General features: G+C 45.6%; 2 protein-coding genes across 2 annotated transcripts in view; one reads left to right on the top strand and one right to left on the bottom strand.

Annotated features, from left to right (window-relative positions):
• The first annotated feature begins 95 nt into the window (after positions 1-95).
• On the top strand, positions 96-1,523 carry CEBPD (CCAAT/enhancer binding protein delta). The gene has a single exon (XM_015425448.1). It carries the CDS (start codon positions 402-404, stop codon positions 1,377-1,379), a length of 978 nt encoding a protein of 325 aa, XP_015280934.1. The 5' UTR covers positions 96-401; the 3' UTR covers positions 1,380-1,523.
• Positions 1,524-4,439: 2,916 nt separating this feature from the next.
• Positions 4,440-12,356, bottom strand: part of SPIDR (scaffolding protein involved in DNA repair) — a 179,968-nt gene continuing 172,051 nt past the window's right edge. Inside the window, exons 14-16 of the mRNA XM_015425441.1 lie at positions 7,933-8,047; positions 6,208-6,261; positions 4,440-4,983 (exon numbers count right to left, since the gene is read on the bottom strand). Of these exons, the coding sequence (XP_015280927.1) occupies positions 4,813-4,983; positions 6,208-6,261; positions 7,933-8,047 (340 nt within the window). The 3' untranslated portion in view covers positions 4,440-4,812. The remainder of the gene's footprint in view (positions 4,984-6,207; positions 6,262-7,932; positions 8,048-12,356) is intronic.

Raw genomic sequence — 12,356 nt, 5'->3', positions numbered from 1 at the left:
CGAGGCTCCTCTAGCAACACCCCCCCCCCGAACCGCCGCCGCCGCCGCCGTCGTCACAAGGGGCAGGAGGTGGAGCCGCGCTCAATAAAAGGGCGCCTGGGAGGCCCTCTGCCGCCAGGTTTCCCTGCCACATGGTTGCCGCTCTGCCTTGGCGTGGCGCTTGCGAGTCGTAGCCCGAGAGCCGCGGCAGCAGCAGCAGCAGGAGCAGCGTGACAGCCGCCCTCCGAGCCAGCGACGGGACGGGGTTCGGGCGCGAGAAGGCGGCCGCTGGCAGAGGCGGCGGCGGCGGCAGGAGCGGAGTCCGGTCAGGCGAGAGAACTCCCGCCCCGCGTGCCCGGGGCCGAGCAGGGCTCCCTTGGAGGAGGACTCGCCGTCGCGCCGTCGCCTGCCGAGCGCTCCCAATGAGCGCCGCCGCCCTGGACAGCCTGGACTCGCTGTCGTGTTACCGGAGCTGGTCGCTGGAGCCCGCCAATTTCTACGAGGCGAAGGTGGGCGAAGGCGGCGGGCTGAGTCCGTCGTGCAAGGGCATGAGCGCCGTGGCCGCCGAGGAGTCCGGCGGCATGCCCTCGGGGCCGGGCAGTGGCAGCCGTGACCTGGCGGAGCTGAGCGCCGCCGCGTCGGCCATGTACGAGGACGAGAGCGCCATCGACTTCAGCTCCTACATCGACTCCATGGCCGCCGTGCCCAACTTGGAGCTGTGCAACGACGAGCTCTTCGCCGACCTCTTCAACAACAACCACAAGGGCGGCGAGCGCGGCGGCGGCGGCGGCGCCTACGGGGACTACCTGCCCGCGCCCCCCCAGCAGCAGCTGCAGCAGCAGCAACACTCGCACCAGGCGCCGTCGGGGGGCAGCGCCTTGGCCAGCCTGCTGCACGCCAGCGTCCCTCCCGGGCCGCTGCGAGGCGCCGTCAAGCAGGAGCCCGAGTGGGGGGACGAGGTGTCGGGGCCGGCCTCGCTGCTGCCGTCGCAGATCGCCACCTGCGCCCAGACCATCGTGAACCTGAGCGGGCAGCCCACGCCGCCCACCTCCCCGGAGCCTCCGGGCAGCGCCTCGCCGTCCAGCTACAGCAGCCGCTCGTCCGCCTCCTCGTCGTCGGGCGGCAAGGAGCGGGCCGGCAAGAAGTGCGTGGACAGGTTCAGCCCGGAGTACCGGCAGAGGCGGGAGCGCAACAACATCGCCGTGCGCAAGAGCCGCGACAAAGCCAAGCGCCGCAACCAGGAGATGCAGCAGAAGCTGGTGGAGCTGTCCGCCGAGAACGAGCGGCTCCACAAGAAGATCGAGCAGCTGACCCGGGACTTAAGCAGCCTCCGGCACTTCTTCAAGCAGCTGCCCAACGCTTCCTTCCTGCAGGCCCCCTCGGCCACGGACTGCCGGTAACCGGCTGCGGAGGGGAGCTGCGGCTCACCACGCCAGAGACTTTAACTTCTTCCAGAATACCTCAGAGAGAGCCGTGCAGAGCAGCGGGAGCTGCGTGGACGGGGAGTGGCGCGCGCGCGCGCTTGTGTGTGTTGGCGCCCCCAACCCCCCTTTTTTTCCGCGTGTCTATGCGCGCGCCTCGGTGTGACTCTCGGGCGAGGAGCCCTGCCGCGCGCCGAAACTGTGCCCAAGGTCTGTGCGGAGAGGCGGTGACTCCTGGCAGCCCTGCCTGCGCGCCTCCCAAGGACAGAGAAAGTGAGCCGGGGAGGTTGGAATCGCGCGGAATAAGCTGGCTTTCACACCTTTCTTTTTCCAATGAACTAAGCCTGTGTCTTTAAACCACAAAACTTGCCAAAATAGTGAAAAAAAGAAAAGCTAAAATGTTGCCTCTTTTTCTTCCTAAATTATTTTTGTAATGATAGGGGTGGGTTTTTTTCTTTTCCCTACATCTTACTCATATTGATGCAGCTACGGTACTTTGTAAAGAAATGATTTTCAAACACTTTTTATTGTAAACAGCAAGTGAAAAAAAATAAGACTGAGTATAAACTTTTATATCAATTTTTACATGGTTCCTAAAAATAAAAACACTTTGAAATTTATTTTGACTTTTTAGTTGTGGGTGAGCACGTAGAAGGGGGGAAGAGATGAACATGCAATTCCTTGCTAAGGAAATGCTTAAACCACAGTTAGGTATTTGAATCATGGTATTTTACTGTTGAGACACTATAAAAATGGAGTTCCAGCAGAGAAACCTCAGAACTTATGGCAGTAATATATTGGCTGCCATCCTCTGCAGACTTGGATATACTTGAGCTGAGTGAAACAAATGGGCTTCCCTGCATAGGACTGAGCTGCATGGGTGGCATCCGAAGTACCTCAAAAGGAATGGGATTTTTGACCATTCTCCTTTCCCACCACAGGTCCCCACACTGCACCGCATGCTCTCTTGCAAAGGACACAACCCCCCCCCCCAAATCACCCTTTCATCCCAAACAGACAAATCCTGATCTTCTCTTAGCCATAGATTTGATTCAATTCTAAGTGTATGAAGCATCACACAGGCCTTTTCTTAACTGTATAGACCTGGAATTGAATTAAATATATGGTTATCACACAGGTCTATAGCTTAACAATATGCCTGAAAATATTAAAGTTTTATACTGGGTATAATTTTTGTACAAGGTATACTGAAACTGCCATCCTTACAGCAAAGGACTGCAATGTAAAATGACAGATTTCCAGTGATAAACTAAAAGAAAGCTTGGATGTTAGCTTGATAGGTATCAGACAAAATTTCAAACAGTGACAGTAATTGGGCATGTGACGATAAATGAAGTCATAGAAGGTGATAAACTGTATAAACAAGAACACGTAAACATGATGGTGATAATAGAACTTCTCCCAGGGATAAGCAAACAATCGTGGTTTCTGGAACACAGGGCTCACTGTATTTCTTTACTATACAACGAATACACAGAAACAGCCCAATACCTAACAATAAGTATAATGAATGGGGAGGGGGGGGGGAAGAGCCCAGTGGCAAGACAATGGATCAAAAAAGGAATGCTCTTGTGAATTATAAAATCCCTCTAGAGAAAGCCATATAGGAAACTGCAAGCCATCTTCATACAAATACTCACACATGATCCACACATTTTTTTTGCTGCACACAGAAACACTGGGAAGGTTTGATAGCCACAGCAACCAAGTGCATGTCCATGTAGCAGAACAGATACAGGAGCTTTACTCTTCCCCCATAAATTACATGGGATTGGGCTGTCCCAGTGTTTACTGACTAAAATTGCACCCCAATGTCTGGTTAGAAACCTCAGAGGTACATCCAGCTCGATCCACACGAGAGGAAATCTGACATTGCCACTGTCCCAGTAATACATTTATTTGGAAATGTGCATGTCAACTTCCTGCAGAAAAAAATGCCCTGTCATAACAGAGGATTGATGGGATGCTTCTTACCCAACCTCCACACCATGAAAAACTCCAGCTGCTCATTTCCACGCATTAAACCTCTGGTAAACCTAGCAGTTCGAAAGCAAGAAATTGCAAGTAGATAAATAGGTACCACTTCGGTGGGAAGGTAATAGCATTCCGTGCGCTTCGGCGTCTAGTCATGCCAGCTACATGACCACCGAAACATCTTTAGACAGCGCTGGCTCTTCGGCTTGGAAACGGATTCGACTGGCTTTCGAGCAAAGGAAACCTTTACCTTTACTAAACAGGAGGACAATTTTCTCCAGTCTGTTGGCAACCTTAATATGTAGGCAGAGGATTCCATCCTCCCATTTAAAACACAGTGGTCATGAGCAAACTGAGTAGGGAAGAAGCTCAGTGGGAGCAAGAAGAAAGTCCCATGTGTGCAGCTGCTTCCTGTTCTCCTTGCAAAAGAAAACAATCCCTGCAAATGTAGAATTCTGGATCAGAACTATGACACTGAACAGAGTCCAACCAAGTCCAGTTTTCTAAAACTGTGCTAGTATTTTGTTGGAAACTTGCAAGGTGCTCAAATGGTGTAAAAAACAAAGAAAAAAATTGTAGAATTACCTACAAACCGAAAGGAAGTTGAAAAATTATGTTATCTTAAATATGGTTTATCATTAAATGAATATAACTATTCTGAGTCAGTTATCTTGTTCTTTGCTTTTAATTCTACCATACAATGCAACAGCCACTTGATGGGAAGATTGTGTGTGATTTTTTTTAAAGGAACAACAGGCAAAGACCTCTATATTTAGACAATTATTAACTTGCCACATTAGTGGAATATGCCCTTGACACTCTTTATCACATCAGCAAAACACTTAACTCTTTGTAATATTTATTTGAATTTAGTAATAAATACAGACATGGCACCTCAAGCAAACTGTTTTAATGCATTTTATACAAGACACAAGTATTAGAACCTATGCATTAGTATGTACAGTTTATTTTAAAATGTACAGCTCAGAACATTAATTGAAAACATTATCTGAAAACATGAATTGAAAAGCTATTCACACCTATTTATAAAAAATACAGTCCCTCAAACTCATGACAAAAAAACATCTTCCACATGAAGACTATATTGCTGGAGAATCACATTTAAATCCTGTGCTCTGAAATGGTTTGTGATGGACTAGAAATACATATACAATGGATATAATCCAGCCAAACATTTGCATTTGTAAGTTCCATTTATTTCAACAGAAGGATCTTAAGCACATGTAATTTCTCAAATTCAAATCAAACGGAATTGAAAATGCTTGTTGAGGGTTGGCTCATGCCCAGTAGTGAATGCTAAAAAACCCCAGCAATTTACTTTCAAAGTTATCTCTCAGTAAACTTCACTCAGTTGATAGCACGTCTAGAATCAAGTACCGGTACCGGTAATACTTAACTATACTACAAAGTTCGTAGACTGAATTGCAGGCAGAATTTCCTTTCTTTCTGCAGAAGGAAGAACAATTTCTTCCAGTTCCACACAGCTAGATGGGTGGTTAGTTACAGACTGGACATAACAATATAAAAACCCCACCTCCTTTCCCAGCACACTCTTCACTTCATAACTCTGCAATGATAAAACACATTCATTAAACAAACAATCCTGCACATTTTGTTCTAGCCAGCATGTAACTCAAAGATATCCTGTGTAGGGAGCTCTTCAAATAAAATACTTCTAACCCCTTTTTATTGCCCCAAAAGCAAAGCACGCATATAACAACACATAATAATTATGAAAAGCACATCTGAAAACGAGATTGATTTAAAATCTGAGAAACACAGTATCACAATATTTGTAGCTAATTTAGGGTAGAAAAAGATAAACTTCCTGCTTTGGTAGGAAGGACGGGGTATAAATCGAATAAAATAATAATAACAATGAATGTTCATAGGGAATTTAGATGACCATTCTTGTGCTTATGATTTATACTGCCACACTCCTTGTCACTGATGCGTTAGCAAGGGCAGGTTCTTTCCTCCTGGGTTATCCTGCCATTTGGTTCTTCAGTTTACATAAACTATAATTTAACAATCAGATGGGGAAGTGTGTTGAAGCTGGGCAAAATGGTGATATAAGTAAGACAATCAGCATTACAGTCTCTGTGGCATTGGGGCACCAACTTCCGTCTCAACAGGTTGCGTCCATTAACCTGGACCAATGCACATTACAAGATGGCATACTTTTGACTAGCCTACTTTTGGTCTGATCAACAGCATGTGCAACCACAGTTTCAGCATGTGGTCAAATAACTCATCCTCATATGGCCATAATCCACTTCCAGTCTCAGGAAGAAAGGAGGACTAAAAAAGAAGTCACTGAGTTGTGTATTTTTACCCAAAGTGTATCGTTTAAGTGAAATTGGAAAGTCCACAAAACCAGTAGATCCTTAGATTGAGAGAAGAAAAAGAGTTGTTTTTTATACCTTGCTTTTCTCTATCCCAAGGAGTCTCAAAGCAGTTTACAGCTCCCTTCCCTTCGTCTCCTCACAACAGGCACCTTGTGAGGTAGGTGGGGCTGAGACAGTTTTGAGAGAACTGTGACTGGCCCAAGGTCACCTAGCAGGCCTCCTGTGGAGGAGGAGTGGGGAATCAAACCTAGTTTTCCAGATTGGAGTCCGCCACTCTTAACCACTGCACAATGCTGGCTCATCAACAGGTATAAATGTTCTATATAGACACAGTTGTGTTTACTTATGCTAGCCTCTCTACCTCAAAAAAGTATTTTAACGAGTTTATACTAGATTTATAAAGCTTTGATTTCTTTAATAAATATACTTTTAAGAATACATACCCCATCCTTAGTGGAGGAAGTCTTCAGAAGCAAAGAAATGGTCCTCTGCAGCAGCTGATACACAATAGCAAAATGACAAAACAGAGATCAGTTTATGTGTAAACTCTCAGAACATATTAAAAATGGTAGCATTTGGTGAATGCCTTCTTGCTTATGATGAAACCAAATGTAATCCAGCATTTTGCCTAAAGGCTACAATTTCATTAAGCCATAATACATGGGTCAAGTAATCAGACACAGAATGCCTGAATGGTATTACAGGGGGATGCGGAAGATTCTCTGTTTTTAGCAAACCACGGAAATATTATTTGAGGGGAAAAGCCAGTGGAGTGGATTGGATGTGAATGACAAAGGTCTGAATCTTGTTTAGGCATGGAGCAAACCGGATGGTGGTCAATCCATTGTCGTCCAGCTGCTGTAAGGCGTAAATGCAATGAAAACATGGGGGGAAAGGAGGAGGAAGAGGAGGAGGGCTCTCCTTTGGAGGTTTTTAGACAGAGGCTAGATGGCTATCTGACAGCAGTGAACTTAGGCAGATCATGAGAGGGAGGGCAGGAAGGGCTGCATCAGTGCTTAGTTCTTGTGGCCCCTTCTTACATGCCCAGGGAAATGCTGATCGCCACATTGGGTTCAGGAAGCAATTTTTCTCCAGGCCAGTTTGGCTGGGGATCCTGGAGGTTTTTTGTCATATTCTGCGTGTGGAACAGCTGTCACTGGGGGTGTGGGGGAGAGGTATTCGTGAATTTCCTTCCTTGTGCGGGGGGGTTGGACTAGATGACCCTGGAGGTCCCTTCCAACTCTGTGATTCTGTAATTCTAAGAAGAGGATTGGATTTATACCCCACCCTTCACTTGCAGAGCTGCTTACAATCTCCTTTCCCTCCCCCTCCCCACAACAGACACCCTGAGAGGTAAGTGGGGTTGAGAGAGCTCTTTCAAGGACTGCTCTTGAGAGAACAGCTCTGAGAAAACTTGTGACTGACCCAAGGTCACCCAGCAGCTGCATGTGGAGGAGTGCGGAATCAAACCTGGTTCTCCCAGATTAGAGTCCATACTCTTAGCCACTACATCAAACTGGCTCTCAGCAGTTCAAAGCTGTATAAACCAACTGGTTTGGTCTCTCCTGGGCTTTCAAAGCAGTGTATGTGGCCTTTGTGTGGATGACAAAAAGCAGCACGTACAAAAAATATGACTGTAAATCAAGTAAAAGTTTAAAAAACCCGAAATACCAGCCAAAGGAGGATTAAATGTGGTCCAAAAGGGCTGGAATGTTGAGAGCAGTTATAAGTACCTCAAGCAAGCGTGTGCCACTCCAAGAGGAAGGAAAACCAGTCTGCTCAAGCTCCTAAGAGCTTAGAGTAACCTGGGGGGTGGGGTGGGGTAGGTGAGGTTTTTCAAACTGTTCTCCCCTCTTGCAATTGCTCATTCATTCAAAGGGCTTGTTCCAGGGCAGGAACCTCCACAGGCCAGTCTACGCTACGTCTAACACCTTCTACAGATTAACTGACAGTAATTGGAATTAGAATGTGCCACAAACAGGCTCTGAAGATACCAGGACTCCGAGGATCTTTAGACTTTGCAGACTGAAGAAAGGCCTAAAGGGAACATCTTTCTTCAATCAGGGCTATTAAAGAAATGGAAATTTGTTTTCAAAGCTCCTGACTGACGCACTAAGTCCCTCTAGGTCCAAATGAACAGTGTTCAGATTACTAGAGCCTTTTCCTACCTTTACTTTTACTGTGCAAAGTGGTCGGGACTGACAGTACAGAAAGACTTCTAGGTGCACTTTAAGAACTGGAGAAGTTATGGCTTCTGAGCACTTGCTGCAGTATAGTGATCCCCTGAAATGCACGAGAAAAGGCAAAGTTTCTTAAGCATACGGCATCAGACTTCCCCCTGTTCCTCTGACTGCTTCGAAGTAATCAAGATATGTTATCTCTTGAGATGACTTTTGAGCCTAATTGGGAGAATATTCATCTTTACATTTCTATTATTTATGCATTTTTAATCTCAACCTTTCCCCAAGAAGTTTAGGATAGTTTACATGGCTTCCCACCACCACCTTTGTCCTCACAACAAGTCTGAAAGTTACATTAGGCTGAGAGTCAGGCCATTTCCACATGAGTTAGTTGCTCCGCATTCAATTATGTTGGGAAGTGGGGGGTTTTCCCCTGCTTCTCTACAGCATCACGGTGTATTTGTCAACCTCTCAGGTTTTTCTCCAGTCTTTCCCAACCTGCTTTGCCATCTGGATCACAGCTGTATGGGTGTGAAAGTTCAGATTTTCCCAAACACACAGCAGCCATTTTCCTTGCCTTTGTCCCCAGGGCAGCTTTTCCTTTCCCCCCACTGCTTTTTAAAAGAAACAACTGAATATTGTTAATCGAGAGTCAGTGTGGTGCAGTGGATAGGGGGTCAGATGAGGATCTGGGAGCCCAGGTTTGAATCCCTGCTCTGCCATAAAAGCTTGCTGGGTGACCTTGGACCAGTCACGCACTATGTTACAGGGATAAAATGGAGGAGACTAGAGTGATGTAAGTCCCTTTGGGTACCTGTTGGGGAGAAAGGCGAGATATAAATGAAGAAAATATAACAATCGGTGTATCAGGTTCTTTGAATTCCCAGCTTTCATGTTTTTTAAAAAAGTTAGTCTCTAGTCCCTTTCATTGTGAAGATATAAGATGAAAGGCATATATCAGTGATGAAAGAGGCTAGAGACTTATGTTTTAACAATTAAAGCTGGGAATTCAAGGAACCTGATACACAGACTGTCATGTTGTGTTACTAATTAATGATAATCAATTGCTGATTAAAAAAAAAAAAAACCTGAAATAGGCATGGGTGGCCACTGCTGGGGGACTGCACCAGGGAAACCTGCTATGTGGAAGCCCTGCTGCCACTGCACTTTATCAGCATGAGACACAGGGAAACCACAAAAGCCTGTCCCTGTGTGGAAAACTCCACATACAACAGCCCAGTGAGCTTTGAGGCTGTGTAGGAATTTGAATTCATCCTTATTACTAGAGCAAAACACGAATGACTATTCCACATTGGCTCTCAAAAATGATTTAATGTGTCACAATCCCATCAAGAGGCAGGGAAAACTACACGTAATGAGGGGAAGACTGACTTCCCACGCCTGGCCCCCTTTGTTATGCAAATCTGGAAAAATGGTGGTGGGGAATGTCAAGGGAGAACTGGAGGTCAGGAAAGTGGTTAACTTTTCCCTGTTTGCCAGTTATCCTGTGCAAATGTCCACCTCCGTTAGTTTATTGTTTTCTCTTCCACTGGGCTTTAAAGGCCACAAGAAGGCTGGCTTGATAGAAAAACAGAACGGAGGCATTTGTAGCGGCAATCACCTCCCACACCAATCATACCTACACTAAATCATACCACCAGTGGACACATGTTTAGGAAAATGCTGGGTTATGCTCATGCAGGGCATGGATGAAAAAAGTCTCCCTGCTGTTGCTTATTCCCAGCATATTCTCAGAGGCTCACTGTTTTTGAACATGAAGGTCCTCAGTTACATTCAACAACCACTGACAGAATGACTCTCCCATTGGATGCACCTGACCCTCTTAAAAACCAAGCAACAAATTATATACATTGATTAAGTTTTTCACAAAGTGTTCCTTGTGTTTGTCTTCCACGTACTGTTAATGAATTTTATTGGGTGATCCAGAGTTCTCCAGTTTTGAGAGAATGAACGAATCAAGACGAATTACTTTATTCCACTGGCTTTTGTTCACATGGCTCATAGTTCTATAAATCTCCACAATATTTGATTCCAGTAACCTCATTTCTAGGGTTTTAATCTTACATGAGCCTTCCTTCAGACTGTGAACCGGGACATTTCCAACTCCAACCTTACCCTAAGTAACTCCTCCCTGGACGGCCTTAGGCAAGTTTAAGCCTTAGCTCTCCTGCCCTCTTGGGCAATTATGGCAACAATGCAGCAGCTTTAACTTACAAGGTTGTTATGAGGATTACTGAAGCAATGTATGTGGAACAATTTGAACACTAGATAGATATACCATTACATCTCATTCCTCTCATTATTTTATTGACCTTCTGAGATGAAACAATCAATACTGCCTACAGTATTCAAAATGTAAGTAATTCCACATTGTTTCCCTGAAATAAGGGCAAGATGCGCTTTATTATATAAATAAAATAGCCTTACAGTGCTTCATTCCTATCCCTTTTTCCTAATGGCTGATAACACAGAATAGGCCTCTTTACTGCCATGGTGTTCTGAGATAACATTTTCAGTGAGCATTTTACTTTGACCCCAAGATAATTTCTAGGGCACAGACAAGAGATAGGGTCCCATGACAAAGCATTAAGCGGAGGAAGAAAAAAAGAGATGGACATCTGCTTTGTTTTACCCGCTTTTTCCATTCCTTGTTGAAGCTTCCCACCTCAGGGAACATTTGCAGCCTCAGCCAGCTCTCTGCTCAAGCTGGGAAGTGCATGGACAAAGGCTTGTCCAGACCCTGTGAGGTTTTTGTAGAAAGATAACTATCTAGAATAAATTGTCCAGACCCTAAAAGCCATTGCCCTGGCTTGTCACTGGCTTAAACACAGCAAGGCATGTTCATCCCTGGAGTTCTAAGTATGATATGCAAGTCCAGAAATTTCAACTGGTCCAAAGTACAGCAGCCAGGCTTCAATCAAACAATCAATCAATCAGTCACTCTGGTGCTGAAAGATGTGTACTGGCTGCCCATTTGTCTCTGGGCACAATTCAAAGTGTTGCTGGTTCTTACCATTAAAGGTTTTAATGGCTTGCGATGAGGGTACTTGAAGGACTGCCCCCTCCCGTATTGTACAGCCTATCAGTAAAGATTTGCCTCGTGAGCCCTGCTCTCTGTGGCCCAATCTTCAGAGGTGAGTGGCAACCAGAGACAGGGCTTTTTCAGTAGTGCCTCTCACTTATGGAATACCCTTCCCCTTGAGGCTCACCTGGTGCCTACATTGTTCTCTTTTAGGTGCCAGGTAAAAATGTTTCTGGTCATCCAGGCTTTCAGTTAAGGGATTAATCTTTTAACAACAAATCATAATGGGGTTTCAGTCTGAAAACTGTTACTCTAAGCTGCTCAGTGATCTGTATTTTTATGATTTGGCTGGGTTTTTAATTCTGGATTTTAATTAACACCTTTTAATGGTTTGTGTTTCTATCACATTTTGTAAGCTACCTCAAGCTGATTCCCTGGAGAGGCAGCATAATTTTAGAAATAAATAAAATAAAGTCAATGTCTCCTTTTCAACATTACCAGGTAAGACTGTAATGAGCTGGGTGAGGGCCAATAAAGCCCAGATCAGAGGACAAGAGGCCCTTATTTAATTCTATACCAAGTCAGAAATTAAGGAGCCAGCCTGTTCCGGATGGGCCTCTTGAAATAATATGTTGATTCATTTACTTCATGTATACCCTGTCTTTCTCCCCAGCGGGGCTCCCAAATGGCTTACCCTTGTTTTCCTCTCCTCCATTTTATCCTCACAACAACCCTGTGAAATAGGTTAGGCTTAGTGTGTGTGACTGGCCCAAGGTCACCCAGCCTGCTCCCACTGTTCACTGTTTGGGGATGCTATGAGATGAGTGTTCACAGCTGGAGGCTCAGATCTCCTGTCTGGCAAGTTGTACAATTCACCAGCTTCAATTGTTTCACCAGCTGTGGCACTTCCTAGGTGATGTGGCCAGAATTATCCACGCTCTCGTCACATCTGAGCTAGACTGCTGCAATATGTTCTACGTGGGCTACCTCTGAAGACAGCTTGGTAACTGCTTCTGGTTCCAAACACTGCAGCAAGATAACTATCTAGTATAAACTACAGGCTACATTTGCTATCAATTCGATCCCAGCTCAATTCAAAGTATTGGCCATGACACTTAAAGCTCTACATCATCTGGGACTTGGGTGTTTGAAGGACTGCCTACTCCCATGTGAATCTGCCCAACTGCAGCAGTCCTTGGCAGCATGAAGGCAACAGGCCTGTGCAAACCTCCACGTCAAGGTCGTTTGGGAGTTATTTGAGGGGGTTATGAGGTTTCACCACTTCCCCCCCCTTTGTGTGTGTGTGTGTGTATGTGCAACCTCACATGTTTCCTGAGTAGGCAGGAACCCCCTCCTGGCCTTTTCCTAG

Source organism: Gekko japonicus, unplaced genomic scaffold, assembly GCF_001447785.1.
Source record: "Gekko japonicus isolate JY-2015 unplaced genomic scaffold, Gekko_japonicus_V1.1 scaffold337, whole genome shotgun sequence".
Taxonomy (NCBI): domain Eukaryota; kingdom Metazoa; phylum Chordata; class Lepidosauria; order Squamata; family Gekkonidae; genus Gekko; species Gekko japonicus.
The sequence above is the reverse complement of the archived record's forward strand: the minus strand, read 5'-3'. Positions and strand labels throughout refer to the sequence as shown.

Excerpts from the sequence above, each read along its gene's own strand:
- CEBPD (XM_015425448.1), top strand. The coding sequence starts at position 402 with ATGAGCGCCGCCGCCCTGGACAGCCTGGACTCGCTGTCGTGTTACCGG.